Source organism: Periplaneta americana, chromosome 12 (assembly GCF_040183065.1).
Source record: "Periplaneta americana isolate PAMFEO1 chromosome 12, P.americana_PAMFEO1_priV1, whole genome shotgun sequence".
Taxonomy (NCBI): domain Eukaryota; kingdom Metazoa; phylum Arthropoda; class Insecta; order Blattodea; family Blattidae; genus Periplaneta; species Periplaneta americana.
The window spans coordinates 150,836,740-150,863,095 of record NC_091128.1 but is presented as its reverse complement, the minus strand read 5'-3'; the positions used below and the strand labels follow the sequence as shown (position 1 = coordinate 150,863,095).

At 36.5% G+C, this 26,356-nt stretch overlaps 1 protein-coding gene across 2 annotated transcripts; it reads right to left on the bottom strand.

Annotated features, from left to right (window-relative positions):
• Positions 1–4,058: 4,058 nt before the first annotated feature.
• Positions 4,059–26,303, bottom strand: LOC138711006 (angio-associated migratory cell protein). 2 transcript variants are annotated; one of them, XM_069842277.1, is made up of 9 exons: positions 26,133–26,303; positions 24,446–24,780; positions 21,946–22,073; positions 19,250–19,381; positions 18,469–18,613; positions 17,275–17,474; positions 13,113–13,274; positions 6,392–6,573; positions 4,059–4,312 (listed from the first exon to the last, which is right to left on the bottom strand). In XM_069842277.1, the coding sequence occupies exons 2-9, from the start codon at positions 24,771–24,773 to the stop codon at positions 4,237–4,239; spliced, it is 1,353 nt and encodes a 450-aa protein (XP_069698378.1). In that variant the 5' UTR covers positions 24,774–24,780; positions 26,133–26,303; the 3' UTR covers positions 4,059–4,236. The 2 variants fall into 2 exon arrangements, with proteins under 2 accessions (XP_069698378.1, XP_069698377.1); XM_069842276.1 differs by lacking the exon at positions 26,133–26,303 and adding an exon at positions 25,807–26,019.
• Positions 26,304–26,356: the final 53 nt, after the last annotated feature.

The window sequence follows — 26,356 nt, the reverse complement described above, 5'->3', positions numbered from 1 at the left end:
TTCAAGTTTTCATGCAAGCCGCATGATAAGAGATTAGAAATGAGTTCCAGTTTCCTGCGAAAAGCAGGGCATCTGGTCACCCTAATTTACATTAAAAATTCGTATAAATATTAATTTTCTGGCCCTCCTCATAATTAGAGAGTCAGTCAAACTTTTACGAAACCACCTATATGGACTCTAATACAGTGTACTGAAAAAAACTAATGCAACATTATCTTTTTTCTTTCTCTTATTAGCTTTCATTGCTTCTTTACTTGTAACTTTTTTTATTCTGTAAATTGCCATTGTTTGTTTGTTTGTTTGTTTGTGTACTTGTTTACTTTTTTTCTTACTCTGTTATCTTTCATCATTTATACTGTTTTGTATGCTTTGTCTAACGGCAACCTCTAATTTGAGGAAGCATAATAAAATAAAAAAAATATATATATATAAAATTAATGCTATACATCACATATTCATTATATATGAGGTCTCGCCATCCTCATTGAATATTACACGACTACTATGAAGTAGCCAATGTGTATTATCACCATTTAATTCGAGAAAAATTCGTTCCAGCACCGGGAATCGAACCCGGGACCTCTCAGCTCTATGCGCTGAGTGCTCTTTCCAACTGAGCTATGCCGGGACACGATTCACGGTGCCGGCCGAACTCCTCTCGTAATGTTTTACGGCCTTACTACCTGCACTTTAATGCTATAGTTTTGTCAAATAAAGAAAATCTTCTTAAAGGCACCTTCATAGGTAGGGCCGTTCAAACAGGCACTCCCCTAATACACAAACACCACTGCAGCCAGTTCTCATTCAGTAAAATACATGGCCACAGCTGCCAAATATTATACTCAACATGTCAGTGACGTTGAAAGGGTACATATCACGTTTAAAGTATTTGTTAACTATATCTCAGACAGTTTAGATTTACAGCATTCTGAATCTATACTTTGTATAGTAAGCAGCAGTTCTCAAAGCAATTCGTTTTCTAAATAATTTCCCTCAAAAGTAGGTATAAATTTCACAAATTAATTGTGCATGTTTCAAGTGATTCAAGAGTTCAGTGATCATCAGACAAGCAAAGGACGTACTGGCTTGTCCTACACTCAAAACTGACCTTGAATACATTCACTCCAGCTTCGAACAACTTCTGGGACAACAAGCCAGGAGTTCTTTGTGGATTCTGTGAGTCATGTTTCAAAGATATAAGGGTACCTTAAGAAGGAACCTAGAGAAGTAGCAAAATCTGCAGAGAAAATAGAGGTAAGTACATCTTGATTACACAACTTTTAACACTGTATCACTTCGGAATATGTATGATAAGAACTTTCTTGTGTTAAATTTTAACGTACCTTGTTAACATGTTTCGACCTATTTTCGGTCATCTTCAGAACTGGTCGTTGTTGGTCTTGGTGCCTCTTGTTTCCTATGAGGGTGTGTTCGTAGTGTAGAGTCAAAGAGTGTATGTGTTTTGAAATTGAGTTGTGTGTTGAGAATATTGTTGGGGTGTGTTTTCGTGTGTCTGTATATTTCATATTGTTCTAGTGTGTTGAGTTTCTGGCTTTTTGGTTGGATGTGCAGTATTTCCATGTCTGTATTGATGTCTCTGTAGGTGTGGTTGGCATTTGTGATGTGTTCTGCATATGTGGAGGTGTTTTGTAATTTTGTTATGGCTGTGATATGTTTTTTGTAACGTGTTTGAAATGATCTGCCTGTCTGTCCTATGTAGAAGTTGTTGCAGGAAATTAAATCAAGAAATTAAATTACAACATCGCATACAGAACAAATAACACTCTACAAAAACATCTCAACACACAAACAACACAAACAAACAAATACAACCACACAGGCGTATACAAACTCAAATGTAACACCTGCAACAACTTCTACATAGGACAGACAGGCAGATCATTTCAAACACGTTGCAAAGAACACATCACAGCCATAACAAAATTACAAAACACCTCCACATATGCAGAACACATCACAAATGCTAACCACACCCACAGAGACATCAACACAGACATGGAAATACTACACATCCAACCAAAAAGCCAGAAACTCAACACACTAGAACAATATGAAATATACAGACACACGAAAACACACCCCAACGATATTCTCAACACACAACTCAATTTCAAAACACATACACTCTTTGACTCTACACTACGAACGCACCCTCACAGGAAACAAGAGGCGCCAAGACCAACAACGACCAATTCTGAAGATGACCGAAAATAAGTCGAAACATGTTAACAAGGTACGTTAAAATTTAACACAAGAAAGTTCTTATCATACATATTCCGAAATAGAGGTAAAGTTGATCACTTCTTTGTGAGGTTGCTGCAGTTTTACAGGAGCAGGAAGGAGTTGGGAGATGCTAGTCTGTTTTCAACCACGTGACCTGGTGGCATTAAAATATTGCATAATTTTGTAGAGAGGTCATTTCTGTGGCTCCAAGGCAAAATGTCATGTCATTTTTTCTAGTTTTTCAGGAGCAAGAATTTAAAGTTTAAATGACTGTATAAAATGATAATATGTTTCATAACAATGGGGCAGAGGAAAGAATAATAAGAGTATGCACGTCATCTTTTGCGACAATAAAGATACTAACAGGATGCACAATATATCGCAAAATCTCATTTTTGCCAAAAACTGACATAACACCTTTTGCCTTGGAACCATAGATTTTGTTAGTAAAAGAATATTCTTAGTGACCTAAGAAGCTGCTCAAACAAAAATTTAGAAAAAATGTACTTGTGAACTGCTATTTTGAAACAAAATTAATTCATAAATCAATGTTAGAGTTTTAATCATAGAAATACATATTTTTCATTGGTTTATTAATATAGCTATTGCTTTTTTTTATTGACTATGTAAATGTCTACAGTGCTAAGCTTTGAGAATGATCATCATTCGCAAATATATCAGAAGACCTCCAACTCAATGTAATACGATCGAGATATTATTGAAATAAGTAATCCCATGTTATTGCCACAATGCCAGAGGTGGCAAAAATCGTATCTACACCTCGTTACACAGCCCGGTCGGTATTGCAGGTATTCACTATACCAACGATATTACTATTATTATAAAAATCTCTGGGTTAACTGGGTTAAGAATAGCATCCCATTTTGTGTGTCACAGGCCGAAGCCTTTGGAAGATCCAAAGATTGCAAAGGATAATACCAAACGCGATCAAAGGATCAAACCTTTGGCAAAGGTCCATTAAAAAACAAACTTGTATTTTCAAGAGTGTAAACTCTATTTATTGTTTTGCACTTTTCTCTGTTTCGGTTTCAATTCGCCTCTTCAGCTAGAGAAGTGTGATGACAAAAATTCTGTCAATCACTACTCTAGGACAGAATGGAGAAGGAAAGATCTCTAACGAGAGTTCCAAATTGTAGAATTTGATACACCTCCACAAATGCTATTGCTTTGTCTTTTGACTTACGTCTTTTGACTTTGCTTTGTAAATGCTTTGAAAAAATATGTATTCATTTCAGAAATATGAGGATGCCAAACTTGACATTCAGCCCAAGTCCATTTAACTATTAATAAATTGATAAGGTGAGTTTCTGTAAGAAATTTCTTCCAACTAAATCACTGTGCATATAAATATAATGGTTGAACATTAAACTGAAAGCCATAGAAAACACATTCCTTTTGCCATCCAATCTGTCCATATCAATGGCCTGTGTGTCCTAGTATTTAAACATAACAGGATCGCTGACCAGCTGAACAAAAATGGATAATATAGCTACTTTAGCTCGGGCTAAAATTCTAAATCAGCTGCACAAAACGACGATGTTATACTTCAATAATATCAGTGTTATAAAAATGGCAAATTCAGTAAATAATGGGTATTAATAATATGTTTAAAATTGTCAGATTGGCAACACTTATAACCAACTTTTTCCCCATCATTCACATCGGAACACAGCTAGCAACATTCTGGTCCCAATGTGGAAAACTGACAACTTCCATAATGATACATCCTGCAGCGTAAGAGTTACGCTTCCCTGACGATTTTGGTGATTAACAGCAACAACACAACAACAAAATTTCAAGAAAGTGAATATATTTCAATATATAAATCTTTCTTACAAATGTATTTGAAATTATCACATTTGACTGTACATGTTATCAATATCAATAAAATTTCATTGATCTGGAACTTGAAAAAAATATATATTTAAAATTCTAATATTAACTGTACATGTTATCAACAACAATGAAATGTCACTCATCTGGAAGTTGAAGAGAAAATACTCTGGCAGTTTTGTCATCTGAAGAAGACAACAGGGTTCTGCAATCACTGCAAAATAAAGAAAAAAAAATGAAAATTAAATATAAACTAATTTGATGTTAGAATTAACAATGATTATACGGGTTGGGGACAACTCGCCACAGAAAATTGGCCACAGAGGCAACTCACCACATAATTGAAATTCGTATCAAAGACAATTAGCCACACATTAAAATTCAAGGCAATACTCAAATTCGCAACAATTTTATAATATATTTCTATGATAACATAAGACAAATCCAGAAGCTGTAAACTAATTCAGAACTATGGCGGAAGAAATTCGCTTCATAAAATCAGAAAGAGTCTTTGACAAATTAATATATCTTGGTTACATGTACACGAGACTTAGAGAAAATAAGAATGGAGTTGTTTGGCGCTCTGACATGCGTGGCGGGTGTAATGCAACAGTCCCATTATCAGAAGATGGAAGCAGTGTCGTCAAAGAACCGTCTGAACACAAGAATCATTCTGCAGACTGGGGAAGGATTAAGGCAAAGGAATGTGTATGGAACATGAAGGCAAGGGCGGGGACTTCCCGAGAACCAACGTCTGTCATTATTCAAACTGAGTTACAGCGTATTGCAAGTGAAGTCATTGTGAATCTACCGAAGAAACCATCTATGAAAAAAAACTGTGCGCCGTGCCAGGAAGCTGCACCTACCATCTGAACCAAGGAATATTGACGAACTGAACGTTATAGCCGACAGATACACTAAGACCGTACAAGGAGAAAGGTGGTTGTTGTATTTTGAAAAGGAGGACAATTGTGGCCAATTGTCTATTTGTGGCGAATTGTCTACTTGTGGCAAATTGTCTATCCGTGGCGAATTGTGCCTATTACCAATTTTCTGTGGCCAATTGTCCAGAACCGCGATTATACAACTCAATGCAATACTTTTATTTAATGAAAGTGTAACAACTCTATAGAGGGACTGACAGAAGAATTGCTTACAGGACTCCACAGTGTTGCCAAAAAGCATCAGCCAGAACAATGTGCAATTTGTCTGAAACTCTACACTGTCTAGTTTATGCACTTACAAGAACCAGACTGTACTATATCAGGTGGTTACAGTTGTGTCCCTCTGATATCGAGAAGGAGAGAGGGGAAAACTTGATTACAGACAAGGAGACCAAAACTTGGGAAATGGTAGTGCCATGGTGAAATCTCTTGTATCAAAAGTTCACCCTGGTCTTCGAAATGAGCTAGAGTTAAGATAAAAATAATGTGGTGGGGTTGGAGATATAGGACGAGAGGGTAATTGAAGTCGGAAATATAATGGAGGAGAATTGGAATTAGAGGGTTTAAATCAAAATGACAGAGCTGGGTGTTTCTACCGAGAATAATTCCCAGAGGTGATCTTTTATATGATCTGCTTCAGGGACGCACATGTCACATGACAAGGCAGAAAGAGAGTCTCTCTCTCTCTCTCTCTCTCTCTCTCTCCCTCTCTCTCTCTCTCTCTCTCTCTCTCTCTCTCTCTCTCCCTCCCTCCCTCCCTCTTTCTCTCTTTCTAATGATTTTTTTTTCTATCAGCTTGTTCCTTTTCATTATTTCTAATATCATCATGTCTCTATTAAGGAAATTTAGTCTATATTTAATAGTCATCATTACAGCCCGGACATTTAAGCATTTACAAGTTAAAATAGGCAAGCAAAAAAAAGGCAATAAAAACGTAAAAAAAGGCATTATAAATTTTAAAAAGACATAATATATTTTAGCAACAAATTTAAATTATATCAACATAACTCACATATTTACCTCGTAGGTGACACATGTTGACTTATAAAATACTTTTTTCCGTGATTAACTGTCTTTTCACAAACCATACATAACAAAACTGTTCCATCGGTTGAAAACACATGGGCACCAAATTCACTAACGTAAGCATGAAATTTAGTTTGCAATGGCTTACTGAGTTTAGGCATTCTAGCTAACTGATCTTATACCTTCCGTCACCTGATAATAACGAATATTCCTCACTCAAATTTCTTTCTCCTACAATAATAAACACATGTAGCACAAAATTGTAACAGTAAGATTTGAAAATATGAAGAATGTATATTTAATAGTATATAAATAATACTTACGTAGACAATGACATATCAAGAATACAGTTTGAGTGTCCAAGCAATTGATTCTGCAATTCACCATTTCTTCCATCATACAATCGAATGCTTCCATCAAAGCCAGCTGTATAAAGTAGAGGACTATTCTTAATCCACAAAAGCTTAGTGATGCCAGCATCTTGTTTCACTTTATGGCGAAGAACCTTTGTTGAGAATAGACAAAGACAATAATATAAATATAATATAATAAATGTATATGAACAGAACATTTCCTTTCTGATGTAGTGATCAAACAATGAAGACTGAACATAAAAAATGCTGTAAGTGCCAAAGAGAAAAACCCTAGAAAACAGGGCATATCTATGGGATAAGCTTGGTTATAAATAAAATTACAATGGGACTTATCCTCTTTTGTTACTGGTCTGACCTAAGGACATACTCTATTTTGGAAAAATTAATTTTCAAACATATTGCATTTATATTATGGATTTATTAACTTGTCCTACAGAATAATCTCTGTAATGTTGACAATTAATATTTGAGGAGAAAAATTCGCTCCAGTGCCAGGGATCGAACCCGGGTCCTTGGTTCTACGTATCAAGCGCTCTGACCACTGAGCTACGTCGAATTCAATCCACAGCACTGGATCGAATCTTCCTCCTTCAGTCTGACTCCAACTCAACTGAGTGCGCTCCTGGTATAATGGCAGTTGACACTGAACATATACGTCAACATATATGCCTAACTTGGAGTCAGGACACAAAGGGAAACACTGAAGGAGGAAGATTCGATCCGGTGCTGTGGATTGAATTCGGCGTAGCTCAGTGGTCAGAGCGCTTGGTACGTAGAACCAAGGACCTGGGTTCGATCCCTGGCGCCAGAGCGAATTTTTCTCCTCAAATATTAATATTGCATTTAGCCTACTGTCTTTTTTATGTTCAGTATTCAATTATAAAAGAATATTACTGCAGCATTATATAGGCCTAACTACTTCAGAAGATAGGATACTCAATGCAACAGTGATCTAACTCTACGAGAAAGACCACGGCCCTCTAGCCCGGAAAATACGCATCCTATCAATGCCGGCCGTGAAAGCCTACATTCTATGAGAAAATTTTAATTAAACTTTTGTACAAAATTCAATAATTTTTTGTGGTGCTAGTAATTTTACCACCTGATGATATTTTTGGTATTCTATCTGCTAGGTACCGGTAATATCTAAATAATTTTCCTCAAAAACTATTTGCTCCTCTGTGTAACCCCATGATTCATCCTCTATTCCTAACAATGTTTGTACTTTATCAAAAGCTGTGAATATACTCTCCATTGGTAATCTGAGCTTTATACCACTTCAGTAATTCCTTTGCTGGTACTTCGATCATAATTTCTAAATAATATTTGCATTCTTGTCAATTTCTCTCAGAAAACCAAAACACAACATTGCTTACAGAACAACTACAAAAACATCTCAACACACAAACAAGACAGACAAACAAATACAACCTGATAAGTGTTTACAAATTAACATGCTATAGTCCACACCTTTGGAGTAACGGTCAGTGCGTCTGGCCACAAAACCAGGTGGCCCGGGTTCGAATCCCGGTCAGGGCAAGTTACCTGGTTGGGGTTTTTTCCGGGGTTTTTCCTCAACCCAATACGAGCAAATGTTGGGTAACTTTCGGTGTTGGACCCCAGACTCATTTCACTGGCATTATCACCTTCATATCATTCAGATGCTAAATAACCTCAGATGTTGATACAGCGTCGTAAAATAACCCAATGAAAAAAAAAAAGAAAAAAAAAAACATGCAATAGATGGAACGACTTCTACATTGGACAAATTGGGAGATCTTTTCAAACATAATACAACAAACAAATTACAACCATAAACAAATTACACAATACAGTCACATTGGTCCACCACTGTGGAGTAACGGTTGGCATGCCTGACCGTGAAACGAGCAGGCCCATGTTCAAATCCTAGTTTGAACAAGTTATCTAGTTGAGGTTTTTTCCGGGGTTTTCCCTCAACCCATTGAGAGCAAATGCTGGGTAACTTTCGGCATCGGACCCTGGACTCATTTCGCTGGCATTATTACCTTCAGATCATTCAGATGCTAGATAACCACAGCAGTTGATAAAGCGTCGTAAAATAATCCACTAAAAAATACATCTATTTACGCAGACCACATCAACTCCAATACAACTAAAGCTACAGCAATATACAGTGCATATATTTTATCTTTCCATACTAGCGAACTAGAGTGGAAGGAGCAGTGCACAATGCAGCTGCCCACACGTGGTCTGCACTGAGCACTCAGTTATGAGTCCAGAACACGTGAGATAAACCATAGAACAGGGAGTTTTTTTTACAATTTGAAATTGTGAAAGTGCTAAAAAATGCTTACTGCTTCAAATACGATGTTGAAAATGTTCCCCCATTTGCTGCAAGCCAGGCATTGTAGCATCGAAATACATTTTAATTCACACATAGCAGCTCTGCTTCCAAAATTTTTGTTATTTCTGATCCCATAGTTTTGAATTTATTCACTACTTTAAGAATTGGAGTCCTTTCAGATAACATTAAATCCAGACGTTTGAGATGGGCAGGGCATGTAGTACGTATGGGCGAAACCAGAAATGCATACAGAGTGTTAGTTGGGAGGCCGGAGGGAAAAAGACCTTTAGGGAGGCCGAGACGTAGATGGGAAGATAATATTAAAATGGATTTGAGGGAGGTGGGATATGATGATAGAGACTGGATTAATCTTGCTCAGGATAGGGACCAATGGCAGGCTTATGTGAGGGCGGCAATGAACCTCCGGGTTCCTTAAAAGCCAGTAAGTAAGTAAGTCCTTTCAGATAGATCAACCCCAGAAAAACGTTCTTGAAATTCTATGTGATACTAAGCAGGTCACCTCTGATTGTGGTTCTGGCTCATAAGTACATCTATTATAAAGCAGTACATCTCACTTGATAATATGTATCAGAAGAATAATAATATTGCTTATGCTCGACTATGCCGAAATGTAGTTATTATACACCTGGTAGCAGCCCTTTAATGGACTTAATTAAAGTACACTTATTCATTAAAGTTCAGGTTTTCCACCAATCAGAAAACACCATTGTAGCAATATGAAAGCGCAAGTATCGATTATTCTCGGATATGCAATCGAAAGACAACTAGCGAAACATCACGGAGGCTGGAAATCCAATACTATCGCAAAAGGTTATGTTCTGTTACTATAATAATTAGCGTTAATTGTAAATAATATTCAAGTAAATTCAATTCGTCATCTCGTTTTTCAATGTCTATATCAATTTCCACGTTATATCAAGATTAATGTTCATTTTACTCTCTAGATTATATCAAGGTCAATGACATTTGTTCCTCGGAAAAAATCAATACTTTCGCGTCTGCGCACATCTCACAATTTACGAGATATTGCACAAGGTCACTTCCGCTCCCCAGTCAAATAAGAATAATATGAATATTTATGAATAATTTCAAGTTAGAAATATGGTCGAGCATAAAAAGTCGTATGAAACTTGCCTATAATGGTAATTAAGACGCTTGTATGAAAATTATGAAAATCACTTGCGCTCATTTCATAAACATACTCGCGTCTTAATTACTACCATTATAGGCTCGTTGCATAATGTACTATTGTATACGTCTGAAGTATAATTAGTGTAATATGTAGCGAAGTATACAATGGAGGGGGAAAGGAATTGGTCACCCTATCACGTTATCTCCTGGTTTAGATGCCTCATAAGTGGTACCTTGTTGGTTGTGAGGTTCAGACCTGTCTTCGGACAGTTCACTGAACAACAACAACTGAGCAGGTGATCGTTTTTTTTAAGTTACAGCAATGAAAATTCTTTGTTCTGTATTAAATCTCTGAACCATGACTCAAGCAACAGAGAAGTGAAACTCAACATTGCACACAGTAACATATGTAAGTGCCCTGAATCTCAATTCAGCACTGCACAGAACAACAGACTACTATCTTATAAGCGACTATACAGGCTATGTTCTTCAATGGCAGCATACACAGCTACTTACTGCCGACTCCTGTCACATACGCGAGCATGGAAAGATAAAATGTATGCACTGTAGAAAGAGGTACAGAAATTTTACACACTGAAGTGAAAAAAAAAACAAAAAAACTAAGCACACTTAAAACAATACGAAATTAATAGAGTAGACGCAAGAAGAGCTTGCCATGGTAAGCTGCGCGAACTTTCAGAAATGTTCGGGTGCACTCGACCTCGCTTTGATCCGATTGGCAAATTGTCGTCAGTTCTCAGTCGTCTGCTGGCTTGATGTTTCGAGTGAGATTTATCACAGCACATGTAACGGAACCTAAACCTTGTTGCAGAGTAACTAATAACATAACATTGTTGAAAATATAGAAGCACGAATTCTTTTTACATATAAAATCACTGAATGAAATGACACAGATGTTATAAGAAATATGTAATCGTGTAATAATTATTGATATTTGACATTGTAATAAAACACTAATACTATGTGATTTTATTAAAATGTTCCGATAACTAGGGTACTATGGTCACTTTATTTTAATCTGTATATACTCCTTATGTTACGAGTGGAGCCTGTTTTGTTTTTCGTAAATTTATGAACGTTAAAAATAATTCCCTACTTTGACTGTGTAACGTTTTATTAGCACTTCCTAATTTAGAGCCAAACGGAGGGCACTGTTGAGTACATAGAATGTTATACAGAACTCTGTTATTTAATAAACACACTTTAAACTACATAAAACTCCTGATATCAGGGATAAAACTCAGGATACGTAATGCAAACGCTACCCGCTCTGCACAGCAACACTCCACGAAACGAACAGTTCGAATGCGCCCTGTAATCAGCATTAGGTGATTCATAGCAGCTCTGTAACGAGCATGGCGGCACGAGGACCGAATACCGTTCTCTGCGCATCAGTCAAATGGGCAAGCTTTCTTTGCGCTACCTCTAAACACACAGAAACTCCAGCACAACATTTTCTCAACACTCAACTGAATTTCAAAACACACTCTCTTTTCGACACAACACTACCAATCACAAATATATCCCTACTACTACCCACACATCTCCCCGCGCAAAAATCTCACTAGAATGTCTGATAATGGCGAAAACCACGTCGAAACTAGTCACAAAGGTTACCTCTTAAGTTTCAATAATTCAACAAAATTTACGTATTATTATCAGTTATAAATTCCTCTGCTTTGTTAAAGCCTTAAATTTCTCAGCATCCATAATTGTCTTAACCCACTTTTTCTATCTTTTTTTTTTCTCACTGCGTCATACATACAAAATCTAGTCTTGGAGGACCAAAATAATTAATTAGTGTGTGATGCTTAAATATTTGATTTTGTACAGAATGTAAAATTATTCCCTTGTCAGAAGAGAGCCAATTGTTGATCCATAGGTTTATAAAATGAGACTTTACTGATGAAGATCTGGAACACATTCTTCTATACTGTCCATCCATAAACCACAAGAGAAGTAAATTAAAATCATCAGTACCAGTTGCAGAAGACACAGCCCTACAGTATATACTGACTACACCCCAACTCTGGCTACTAGCAACAGGCATCTATAATGAACACCGATCAAAATATCCCTCATTTCTCGTGAAAAACAACTGAACAGACTATTAATATTGTCAGCAAACAGCTGGATACATTAAGAAGATTGATTGATTAAATATTTGATTGCAATGTAATTATATGATTATGTCTCGTGACCAGAATATTGTACGAAATGGAAATATAAAAATTGGAAATTTATCTTTTGAAGAGGTGGAGAAGTTCAAATATCTGGGAGCAACAGTAACAAATATAAATGATACTCGGGAGGAAATTAAACACAGAATAAATATGGGAAATGCCTGTTATTATTCGGTTGAGAAACTTTTATCATCCAGTCTGCTGTCGAAAAATCTGAAAGTTAGAATTTATAAAACAGTTATATTACCGGTTGTTCTTTATGGTTGTGAAACTTGGACTCTCACTTTGAGAGAGGAACAGAGATTAAGGGTGTTTGAGAATAAGGTGCATAGGAAAATATTTGGGGCTAAGAGGGATGAAGTTACAGGAGATTGGAGAAAGTTACACAACACAGAACTGCATGCATTGTATTCTTCACCTGACATAATTAGGAACATTAAATCCAGATGTTTGAGATGGACAGGGCATGTAGCACGTATGGGCGAATCCAGAAATGCATATAGAGTGTTAGTTGGGAGGCCGGAGGGAAAAAGACCTTTAGGAAGGCCGAGACGTAGATGGGAAGATAATATTAAAATGGATTTGAGGGAGGTGGGATATGATGATAGAGAATGGATTAATTTTGCTCAGGATAGGGACCAAGGGCTGGTTTATGTGAGGGCGGCAATGAACCTCCGGGTTCCTTAAAAGTCAGTAAGTAAGTAAGTAAGTAAAAGCATAATAGCTAAATACATGCAACTGCTGAATATGAGTATTGAAACAAGAAAATAATAAAAGTATGAATTAGCTAGAATAACCACTCTGCTTCTTAAACAATAAACTGAAACTTGTTATGTTTTTCCAATAAAACAAAATTATGACTTAATAGAGAAATCAACAATTAAACAATGCGAATAGGTCTATAATTAACAGAAAGGAAATAACTATTTTCCAACTCATTCTACAACATCAGAAGATGATCTAACAGTAACTATAGAATTCATCTTACCCCTTTGGATATATCCCATATACATAGCACTCCATCCAGGTTACCAGTGGCTGCAAGGGACAAGCTACCTTCCTTACAGAAACCTACAGCTTCCACAGAGGAGGTATTGCTACCAGACTCAGCTCCCTGATTAGAATCATTGCAGTCAAGTACAGATGCAATCTGAAATTTATTATACAGACAATAATATTACCACAACTGTGTTATCTGTTCTAACAAATTCTCTATTGCAGACTGTGCAATACAAAATGAAACTTAATCCAGATGTTTATGACATGAAACATTTGTCTCTTATCAAGAAATTGATGTTATAGCAATATTCGAAATGCTACTCAGGAACTCGTATACTTAATAACGAAAAAACATTACCTGCTTCATTGTCAATATAGGTAAATTTTATTCTACATACAACTGTTTCACTAACAGATGTAATTGTAAACCAGGCAAATTATATCAAAGGAAAAGGGAAACAGCAATACAGACAAAAGCGATATTCACACATAATTTTACTTATTAAATTAAATTTATACTAACTGAACCAATTTCCTGCCATATCCAATTTAGTCCTAATCTAAGTCCAGTTATCTTCTAATTCTCGTAGCCAATTTGACTTAGTTTTCGTCATTTGTAGAAATCTTCTTAATTTTTTCATAATATCATTTTCCTCTTTCTCTCAAATATAAATAAAAAGTTTAATTTTTCTAACTAAGATAGGCCTAGTTCTCAACCATACCCATTTCCAGTCTGGACTTTAATTACAGCGGGAGTTCTTTTATTAATTCGATTTTGAGTTGTTTTTAGTGTTTGATTAAATATTTTTCTTTTACTCGTAATATCCGAGGCATTCCATGGAATACCTAAACACTTTTATATATAATTATGTATATGTATATGTCCAATGCCTACCCACTTCACTTTACGTGATTCAGAGATATACGGGTGGGACCAGGAAAGTGGCCTGCCTGCGGTGTCGCTTGTGAGAATCTTCTATCCGTAAGCTTCCGCTTTCTATACTATAATCTGTAGAGTTTTAATTTTAAAAGTTTAGCAGCAGTAAAGACTGATGTTTTTGAAACACTAACTTCCTGTGAAACACGTCTTAGAGATTTATTAGGAGAGCGTGTAAATTATGCACTGATTTCATCAATTTTTTCTCCCGTCAATACTCTTTGTTTTCACTTAGGAATTGTAGCATTTATCCACCCTGTTGTCTTTAATTTGTTAACAAGACGTCTAACAGTTTCTCTACCCTGAATTGGAGCACCTGGCTATGTCACTTCAAATTGCTTACGCACTTCTCTACATGACTCTGTTTTCACATATACATATACATAAAAACTCTCTGTTCAAGCGTGAATTTTGCATTTTGCATTGTTAACAAATTTTACACACACGCTGAATATTTAAGCAACTGTGTCAAGAAACTGCACTGTACGTGTTAAATACTGCAACATCTGGCTCACAACTGATAACCTGTCGACCTTGATGTCCTTGATTGTCGAGCGTGTCTCAACAACTGCGCGCACAAAGCGGCGTATCAGTACATGCCGCTTTCCTGGCCCCACCCGTAGGCGAATGCTCTGTGTGTGTGTGTGTCTATATATATATATATATATATATATATATATATATATATATCCCCTGTTAAACTACAATAACGAATAAACTTGTGAAGTATTGTCAATGTATTCACGTGTTTGACTGGAGCAAAGAGATGATGTGACTGTAAACTGGAATCTTTCGTTTTTTCAAACTTTTTGTGTATATAACCAATGTCAATTGATTCTTAATAATTATTTGCAATATATATATATATATATATCAATAAAATTAAAAATATTTGTAAAAACATGTGCCCTTCTTTATAACATATGTGGAAATATTATACAGTGATATTAGGTATTTCATTCAAACTTCCAAACACTGTTTAAAATCGATTAAGATTCGATTAACTGATCAATTCTTTTGACCTGTTGGTCAAGCATGGAGCAATCCAATGCTACGGCCCAGAACCTTGCGTTAGCATCTCTAAGTGTATAATCAAACAGGCTCTAAAGAAGAACCTTATAAAAGGACTACTAGATTAGCAACAGCTATGAGACAGCTAAACTTCTTATTGGAGAACAAAAACCTGACTCAACAAAACAACTTTTGGCCTTGGAAAGGAGAATTCTAAGATGGTTTACCAGGCTTTTGACTGGACATTGCCATCTAAATAAGCACCTTCACATTTTGGGCCTTAGTGAAGACTTGATTTATATGAAATGCGGGTTGAAGATTGAGTCATCACCTCACATTTTGCTGGACTGTCTAGGTTCAAGTCAAATCAGACATCATTATCTCGGGAAACATAATATATTATCTCCTGAGGAATTAAACCCAGTAGTATCACCAGGCTAGCGTTGCATTGCGGTCTTCTGGGTTGATTTCCAGTTTATGGGATGCACAATGGGCCTTTTGTGCCTAAGCACTATAGTTTAATACCTTTAAATCAGCAGCAGCGGAAGAAGAAGAAGAAGGAGGAGGAGGACGAGGAGGAGAAGAAGAAGAAGAAGAAGAAGAAGAAGGAGGAGGAGGAGAAGGAAGAGGAGGACGAGGAGAAAAAGAAGAAGAAGGAGGAGGAGGAGGAGAAGAAGAAGAAGAAGGAGGAGGAGAAGGAAGAGGAGGACGAGGAGAAGGAAGAGGAGGACGAGGAGAAGAAGAAGAAGAAGGAGGAGGAGAAGAAGAAGAAGAAGAAGAAGGAGGAGGAGGAGGAGAAGGAGGAGGAGGAGAAGAAGAAGAAGAAGAAGGAGGAGGAGGAGAAGGAAGAGGAGGACGAGGAGAAGAAAAAGAAGAAGAAGAAGAAGAAGAAGAAGGAGGACGAGGACGAGGAGGAGAAGAAGAAGAAGAAGGAGGAGGAGGAGGAGGAGGAGGAGGAGGACGAGGAGGAGGAGGAGGAGAAGAAGAAGAAGAAGGAGGAGGAGGAGAAGGACGAGGAGGAGGAGGAGGAGGAGAAGAAGGAGGAGGAGGAGGACGAGGAGGAGAAGAAGAAGGAGGAGGAGGAGAAGGAGAAGAAGGAGGAGGAGGAGAAGAAGAAGAAGGAGGAGGAGGAGAAGGAGAAGAAGGAGGAGGAGGAGGAGAAGAAGAAGGAGGAGGAGAAGAAGAAGGAGGACGAGGAGGAGAAGAAGAAGGAGGACGAGGAGGAGAAGAAGAAGGAGGAGGAGGAGGAGAAGGAGGAGGAGGAGGAGAAGGAGAAGAAGAAGAAGAAGAAGAACCTGTCAATTAATTGATATTATAATACAGTGAGCTTATCGGCATCTCCAAAATGAAACTAATTGATTAAAGATATGTAATTAAATGACCAAAAGTTTAGTCAATCGATAGATCTAGTTAATTTATGAATCTGTAACAAACTTATTATTTGAGAATATAAATCAAAAAGTTAGTTTCTGGATTCAAGTTTCATGACTGGAGGTACAATTTAAAATTATCACAGTGTTGTAACAATGTCATGACATAAATTTGCATTCAATTTTAATACCTACACAATTAAGGATTTCCTTTAAAATATTAATGTGTGTGTGTGTGTGTGTGTCTACCCACTTAACTTCACGTGATTCGGATTGCGCATATTGCAGATAAATGGCAGTACTGTGACCCATTTTCAATTTGTACACCACTTCGGCAGGCCAAGCTATACATGATGTGTAACTGTGAAGAGTTATGTCATGATCTAGGGTGAGTTAAGTGTTCGTATAACTGTAGTGTAGGAAATGGGCGAGGAGGATGATGATGAATATGAGGAAGGGAGAAGGGGAAACCCGGTCCCCTACTCCTGTTGAATGCACCAAGGGGCTTTCCTGACTTAACGTCCCCATCCGACAGACAAATCACTATGAACAGTGACATATACCTTCTCTTCATATGCACTGTGGAGAGATTTGGGATTTAACTCAGGCACATTGGTGCACAATTTAGTGATTAGAAGTTGTACACCACCACCTCTCCTAGTCCCGAGGTAGAAATTTTATATTAAAATTTCTGACTTAAAATTTCTGACCCTGCCAGGAATCGAATCCAGACCAGCTAGTCTGGAGGCAGATGCGCTACCACAGAGTTAACTTGGCGGATCAAATATTAATATTATTCCCAATAGATATTTATCAAATTAAACATAACCGACCTTTCCAGTTTGTGTCTTCAGCACAACTGCATGTCCATCGACACCACCAGAGATAAGTAGGTTGTTATCAGAATGACAATCCATGTCAGTAATAGGGCCCGTATGAGCCTGGTCTTGTGGTATGTGATGTACTACTGTTGCAGCTTTCATGTCGAATATTTTGATTGAACCATCCTCATAGCCAACTGCTGCACGTTTTCCTGAAGGTTGAAATTAAATTAAAGTAATCTGTTCATAAAGACAGAGATATAACTAACTATTCCTGTATCTCCAATGGGGGGTAGCCCTATTTTACATATGTATGCTAGGGCTATAGTTTTACACAAAAAATAGGCCTAAGCATAAAAACAAATTGAAAAGAAAAATAAATTATCTTACACAATGTAAACAAAACATAAACAATCCTTAATTTAAACATTGCGATTGCAAATCAAACATCAGGCATCAATTTGAGACATACAGAAAACAGTTACAACACATAAACATAACATTTGTTATAGCCGTTCTCTATAACACAATTATGCTACTTTCCGTAACATACATCATAAATTAATACATAATAGTCACACAAACACAATCAAGCATCCCATAACTATGACTCACATACACAAAAAATCAAGCATCCTCTACAACACATACACTTCAACATAATAGCCATACTTTTAAAAGTTACAAATTTGGCTCCAAAAGAATAAATAGGACACTGTTACTAAATACTGTTATTTTCTACAAGGTCTTAAATACATCTGTAATAAATCTGTGAAATTCCTTTATGCAACATTGCTTCAGAAAAACTTTTGTTAATGGTGGTGAGAAAGTTGTACCGCACATGCTAAGATGGGTTCCTAGCCAGTATCTCTTACGTTCTTGTAGTGGGCACTCAAATAACAGGTGGTCGACTGTTTGTGTGGGGTGTTCACAGGGACATGAAGAGCCGTTTGGGTTGTCGATTTGAAACGTTCAAAATATGAATTAAATTTTCCGTGTCCAGTCATAAATTGCGTGGATATGTATGATGGTTCAGAATTCTTTACGGTTAGTCTATCTTTAACTGTGGGAAAATAGAGTGATTTTGTTATTTGGCCATTTGTACTATTTAACCACATTGCATTCCAGTCATTTAACATGTCCAGCTTCATTTGCATTTTTACATAAGAGAGAGAGATATAACTAACTACAAGACTGTTTTCTTACCATCTGGCAATATAAGTCCATAGTCTGTTTTGCTGCCATGGCCTGGGAGAAGTTTCCAGTCACCAACAGGAATCCTCCACATGTACACCTCTCCAGATATTGTTCCACCCAACAAAACATTTGCTCCATGGTGCCACTTTAGCCACTGCAATTACAAGGAGAAGCACATTGTTTCCAAGCTAATAAAGTGGTGATTGTACAAAATAAACAGCAGTCAGTATTTACAAGGTAACATTCTCACTTCGGTATCAGAGTTGCAAAAAATCAATGATAACAGCAGAAACGCTGTTTGATGCTTAGGTCATATGAGGAATAATAGCTTCTAATGGAGGATACAGCTTGAGAAATAAATACAGTCACATCTCATAATTGCTATCTTTGCTGTAATCCAGCGATACCATCAGCTTTATGAAATGTAATTATTACATTTGATTAAATGAACGTCCGGAGAATGTATAAAATGTTCAAAACAAAAGACTACCCTAGGAAACGCGAGTTTTACACCTGCAAAAGGCTGATCCTTTATACATCTGACACACAAAATTCGAAAACAATAGGAAAAATTGTCGACCACATAAGCATTTATTTTTGTAAAATTTATTTTACTGTTTACCAAAAAAGCCTTACAAAACTGATAATTAAAATTAACACAATTTACAAGTCTATTATCTTCATTTTACCAATTATATTTCATTATATTAGTAATTCACAGCATTAATAGCATTAATGACGTTGTAAAATAAATACATTTAAAAAAACTGTGTTAGACATATTTTCTTACTGTTAAGTCTCCAACAGATGTTTCCCAGACTTGTGATTTACTGGATATTTTCCACACTTTCACTACACCACTCATATCTCCTGTTGCAACATATGTTCCATCATGGCTGAACTGTACACACGTCACAGAGTCCTATTTATGATAAAAAAATCAAATTAATTTGAGCATATTATTTGTACACGCACAATCTCGCCACATTTACCAAGCAGCTGGACATATAACCTCAGAATTAAAATGTCACAAAAAAAACCAAAGCAAAAAATAAAAAAAAAAAAAAAAGCCATAATCTCTACTCATCGAAAGTTACATGCACATAACTTCTACAACATCTAGGCCTATCAAGTCTAAGAACTTCTCTTCCATCCTATTTCTATTCTTCATGAGTCAATGTCAGCCAGCTCCTTACGCATGGTAGCATGGTAGCCTTTTGGCTTATTGTCTTGCCCCTAATTACGGCAATCCAATATGCCTGCATTTCTAGCAAGACAGTATGGGTACTACATTGTGTGAATGCTAAAATTTTCTGATTTCGTACTATCATTCTTAAAAATAGAAGAGTACTTGAATTGTTGCACCATGTTGATAAGATTCATGAAAAATAAAAAAAAATAATTATATGTATATATATAATTACGAAAATAAATAAATAAAAATTAACCAAGCGTAACATTAATTGCAATCCATGACAAGAATGCCCTTCGAAGGACAAGGCTGAAATGACACGCACATCCACAAGCCTCAGCAGAGGTGAATGATCAATGATCATCCAATTAGCATAGGAGTAACATGTGATCAGCACAATGATCCTCAGGCTTACGAAACTGGATTATGGTACTTAATGTAGCCCATCAAATTTCTCACAATGCTGGGTGGACATTGATTCCATAACTAGCCGGAAATTCATGACGAAATTTTTTCTCTCATATGGATTTGAGAAGCATTCATTTCACATTATTAAGCCAATGCTTGATATCTCAAACCACATGGTCACAGCCCAGAATACACTACACATTTCTAGTATATATTAAACATATTTATTATCACATAATATAAAACTAATTTAATACTTTACAAATAGTTTTCTGTAACACTTATTTCTTTGAAACGTTGCAGTAAAGATTCATATTCAGTTTAAACACTGTTCACACTTTTGAGTCAAAACGGAATGGAGAAATTTCGTACGTGTGTAACTCTCCTCCTCTCCCCCTCCAAAAATCCAGAAAGAATTTAGAAACTCTTTGAGCCATGCTTGCTATCTTAACCAATTTCAACATGACCAGTCAGTAATTGCTGCAAAATTGGGGATCCAAAGAGGACCTGCTTATAAAATGGTCGAATTTCTTGGCTTCAGCACAAGAACTGCTGGTTTGTTTCCAAGTACTGTACTGTGAGTTCTCTGTGCAATGTTCCAATTTATCACGCACGCACGCACAAGTGCACACACACACGCACACACAAAATGCTATTTTCAAACTGTGTAACTCGGATACAAGTCGAAAGTCTTTCTACTTTGATGATGACTTCTATATGTAGGAGAATGGAGAAAGCTAAACAATGTAGAACTGCATGCATTATATTCTTCACCTGACATAAGGAACATTAAATCCAGATGTTTGAGATGGGCAAGCCATGTAGCACATATGGGTGAATCCAGAAATGCATAGAGAGTGTTAGTTGGGAGGCCAGAGGAAAAAGGATCTTTGGGGAGGCCTAGACGTAGATGGGAGGATAATATTAAAATGAATTTGAGGGAGGTGGGATATGATGGTAGAGACTGGATTAATCTTGCACAGGATAGGGACCAAAGGCGGGCTTATGTGAGGGCAGCAAAGAACCTCCAGATTCTCTAAAAGCCATAAGTAAGTAAGTATGTGCATGTGTGTGTCCATCTGTGTCAAGATATGTGTTAGTAAACAATTTTTAGGCAGTCTACATCTTACTGAGTTGCTACGTAACATACATGTATCTTGAATGCAAATCCCTACATATTCTGGAAGGTAATTTTTCTTTTAGTAAATATGTTTTTAATGCTAAGACTTCAGTGTTTGATGAAGTACTTTAGATAACAACAGTTTTTCATAAAAAATAGCGAAGAGATGTTATTCCACTTAAACCATCCATAGTCCCATTAGACTCAAAGGGTGCTATTCATAGACATTTCGCTAACCCGCGCTACGAACCTGCTAAACTAGCCCCGGATATCGACTAGTTACTTGTACAGATTCATATCATATCATATCGCTAACACTGGTTTATGAATACGAAAAATGTTAGTTCACTGATCATCCACTGGAAGCCCGCATTAAGAATGTCTATGAATACGGCCCAAAGTGTTTAGCCAATTCAAGGGGGGAATTGAGTCAATACTTGAAATGTGTAAATTACAATTGTCACCATCATGTTCATAACATGGAAAGCCAGGTGACAACACTGCATTGCAAACAAGAAATGCAAACTCTGATGGCTACTCAACACTGAATATTACTTGTGCAAAGTGCGAGACCTTGAAAGAGGTGGTAGCGTTGATGTTCAGCAACAATACAAGAATGCTGCCAGACATTTCATATTGTAAACAAACCCCTGTATATCAAAAGCCATATTAAAAATAACATTTCAACAATTACGATGTAAATATGTTAAATTTCATTATACATTTGAAATTATTACAGTAACATACTTCATGAACACGGTACTACCTTGTGGCCTGTACAGTTTAGAATTATTTCTCCTGAGTTGGTCTTCCAAACAAACGCCATATCATCTTCTGCTCCTGTTACAGCTAGGTTTCCCACCTTGGGTTCCAAATGGCAGCAAAATACAGACCCTACAATAATAAAAATTAGGTCTTACTCAAGAAAACAGTACAATGAAAAAAAAATTTGGAAGATTTCATTTAATTTGCAATTAAGAAAAATCGTTCTAAAACACAAAATTATATTTCACTAAATGAGTACGAAATGGAAATATAAAAATTGGAAATTTATTCTTTGAAAAGTGGAAAAATTCAAGTACCTTGGAGCAACAGTAACAAATATAAATGACACTGGAGAGGAAATTATTGTCGGACCATCGGATTTATGCCCCTTCAGCGCTGTCGTCGTTCTTGGAAAAGTTAATGCCTCTATTCACCCCATTCCACCCGTTTCTCTCCCACTACGTCAAACAGCAGGCCACGAACCTTGCCGAATAGGGATGTTCCTAAACTTCCGTCAAACAGTGTTATGTCTCTTGAATATTGCTTATAATACTGTAATGTTAATTATTACTTATTCATAATTTAATTTAAGTAGGTCTAATGACGCTGAGTGACTTATGCAAAATACTATTACTTGCTTAATAATATTTCTTTCACCACTTCGTGCTACAGTATTCATGTTGAGTTGACAACACTGGACTGCAAGTGCAAATAAACTGTCCTGCAAGAAGGCTCAAAATTGTGAGTAGTGGGGGAGAGAAAGAGAGAGGGACAGAAAAGAGAGAAATAGGAATACAGGGAGCGAAATGAATTACCGAGGCTGAGAAGGAATTAAGGTTCAGTTAGCATATCTTAAGGGGGCACAGATCCGATGGTCGGACTATAAATGCAGAATAAATATGGAAAATGCCTGCTATTATTCAGGTGAGAAGCTTTTTATTATCCAGTCTGTTCTCGAAAAAGCTGAAAGTTAGAATTTATAAAAGAGTTATATTACCGGTTGTGAAACCTGGACTTTCACTTTGAGAGAAGAACAGAGGCTAAGGGTGTTCGAGAATAAAGTGCTTAGGAAAATATTTGGGACTAAGGAGGATGGAGTTACAGGAGAATGGAGAGTTACACAATGCAGAACTGTAAGCATTGTATTCTTCACCTAACATAATTAGAAACATTAAATCCAGACGTAGCACATATTGATGAATCAAGAAATGCATATAGAGTGTTAATTGGAAGACCTGACGGGAAAAGACCTTTGGAGAGGCCAAGACGTAGATAGAAGGATACCGTAACTACAATTACAAACTTGGATTTGAGGGAGGTAAGTTGCGATGAAGGGACTGGATTAATCTTGCTCAGGATAGGGACTGATAGCAGGTTTATGTGAAGGCGGCAATGAACCTTCGGGTTCTTTAAAAGCCTTTTGTAAGTAATAAGTATGAGTCCACATAAAGTACAGTATATCATACTTCACACTTCTCTTTCAATAATTATTTAAATATTCGCTGAAATTTAAAAACACTTAGGAAGGCAGATACCGAGGAAGGGTACATTCTTATACAACTGTGAGTATATGCAAGGCATATCAAAAGCTCAAACTAATCTCTCTGTGAATGCATTTCATAGAAATATACTGAAAACAAATTTAACTAAAACTAAAATATTGCACAGTTTTGGTGCACCGAATAGTTTGATAGGGTACAGCCATCTCTGTGGTACTGTCATAGTACTCAAATTTAATTTCAACTGTTCATTTCCTTCTCCATAGAACAAGTTAGAAACATAAGAAACTCTAAATACATATTATCATCTACATTGAAGTGATCGTCTGATCAACAATAGGAAGCAACTCAGCCATCTTTAAATCTTTCGAAAGTGAGTTTTCTTCAAGGGAATGAAATGCATTAAGAACAAAACATGGAAAGAGGTCGTCTAATTTATCTAACAATTGCTAAAAAATGTCACGAGTTCTATGCTTTAAGTCTTCATGCTTCACACTTCATGTTCAAAAATGGAATATTTGGCGTACGGTTAGATATTTACACTAAACACGGAACAAACAGAAAAGTTCCTTATTGTTCTGGGTAAAACTGTATGTCTAGCAACCCTAGCTCCACTGTATTTTACGATAAGATTTCGAAATGTATATTTTTCGTATCGTATTCTACAGTTGAGCGCATGGGCTGTGCTGTGCTTTACGATATACATACTACTCACATGTTTCTAAAAATCTCTTCTTTTTTTTTTTTCAATTATAAGTGCTCTACTATATTTTATGATACTGAATGTAAATGTTTCCATTGAAATTGTCCCCACCCAAAACTTCTATTTACTATATGGTTCCATGGTGAGTGTTGTTGGCAGGAATATTACGTTACATCATAATCGCCATATTTGTCTCATCAGTTGTGAATAATGAGGCTGGATCGTATTCTTCAATAATTCCGAAAAAAAAGTATGTAATTACATATAAATCCGAACTCTATACCTTTACTTCTTCTTACCTTTATGCTGTTGAAATATACACGAGGCATCATCTCTAGTTGGTTTATTTCCTTCAGCATCCCTTGAGTATGCATTTACGTTAATGGGACTTGCATCATCATCATCAGAATCACTTATTTCTATAACAGCTTTCTCATCAATTACATTCCTAATTCCTTCTTCAACTCTAGTGCAATTTCCTTCATCATCACTTGAGTCTTCATGTGCGTTACTGGGATCAAAATCAATTACTTCTATAACATCTTCCTCGTAAAGTTCATCTTCAGCTTCCATAATAGCTTCATCAGAATTATTTGGAGTAAAGGGTGGAGTATCTTTTAAATACATCAGTTACCTGAAAGACATTATAAATACACATTACACATCACCTTTATCATATTGAAAACTGTCAAAACGTCCCAACATTTTTTCAAACTGTAGTAGGCACTGGCAAAACATGAACCTTAGCAACAGAACAAATCTGAGTTGATAGTGAGGCATGATAGTACCAAATCAGTGACTAAATGAACAGTGCTCTCACAAAAGACTAGTATTTTCCCTGAAGCAAAAATACAATATAAATTGAGTGTACTTAGCCCTGGACCAAATTTATGGTAAAATAGTTCGGATAAACTAGCCCGCAGGTAATTCTGGTGATTCTGAGAGTGAAAATCGTGAAATTTATAGGAAATTGTTTGTGGAGATAAAGTTGAACATTTAAGGAATTTATAGCAGTATTTTTTTTTACAAAGTTGTTGGAAAATATTGCTTCTAGTTAAAAAAAAAAAAAAAAAAAAAAAGGAAACGTAGGAATATAAATACACGAGAACATAATATGGTTAAACGAGCGTTGAGCGACTTCCGCCGATTTTTGAAGAGACACCGACGCGGTTAGGTTAGGTTAGTTTAGGCTTTTATTATCCCGTCAAGATGAAAGTGAAAGCGATTGAGTGTGATTTTTTGTTTTCTATGTTGGCAGTTCAAGTGCATCGGTGTCTATTCCAAAATCGGCGGAAGTCGCTCAACGCTCGTTTCGCCTTAAAATGTTTCGTTTTGTTTTTTTTTTTTTTTTAATATGGTCACTTTACCCCAAAGTCTACGACAGGTAACCTAAAATCTCTGATAGATAGCTGTGACTTTCAAGTTTCACGACATTTCTCATGTGCCCTGGTGGTGCTTAAATTATTCCAGTTACGCCCAAGTTTGGCCCTGATATATTCAGTTTAAGTTTAATAATTGTCGAACGTCTGCATTACAATAAGTACATTTCAAAGAATGTCGTACTATGTAAAGGTTAAATGAAATGTATGGATCATGATATTCCACTCTTCTCCTCGAAGCCTTATGTTTAAAGTGACGGATAAGTGTTTCACCCACTTACTAGCAATTAAGTTTGGAACACAATCTTACTGTCTACGACCACGTGTTTCAATTTAATAAACCGTTCACATTCAATCACCACACTTCACAAGAGATTTGCCAGATGCAACTTGCAACACACTTTGCTCAGTTCGTCACTTCACAGCAGTCAGCACTTCAGCAGAGATGAAATAGCAACAGAGTTGTCAACTCATCAAAGCAAATGTCACCAATTCATAATACAAAAATCACCAAAATATACATTTTATTAATTTTATTTATATAAAACACTTATGTTAAAATACAGATAAAAGATTTATCCCAAATGGCTTTCATTGCCGCCCTCACCTAAGTCCATCATCGGTCCCTATCCTGATCAAGATTAATCCAGTCCCTAGCATCACATTCCACCTCCCTCAAATCCATTTTAATATTATCCTCCCATCTACGTCTCGGACTTCCCAAAGGAATTTTTCCTTCGGGTCTCCCAGCTACGCATTTCTGGATTCACCCGTACGGGCTACATATCTCAAACATCTGGATTTTAATCCCACATTAATGTTCTTGCAAAC

What these genes read in the sequence shown, in the direction of transcription:
- LOC138711006 (XM_069842277.1), bottom strand. Translation starts at nt 24,773, where the DNA reads ATGTATTTAAAAGATACTCCACCCTTTACTCCAAATAATTCTGATGAA. An exon ending in TAAACTGTACAGGCCACAAG is followed by an intron (nt 19,382 to 21,945) that starts GTAGTACCGTGT and finishes TATCATAAATAG; the next exon opens with GACTCTGTGACGTGTGTACA. An exon ending in TGAAGACACAAACTGGAAAG is followed by an intron (nt 13,275 to 17,274) that starts GTCGGTTATGTT and finishes AATAAATTTCAG; the next exon opens with ATTGCATCTGTACTTGACTG.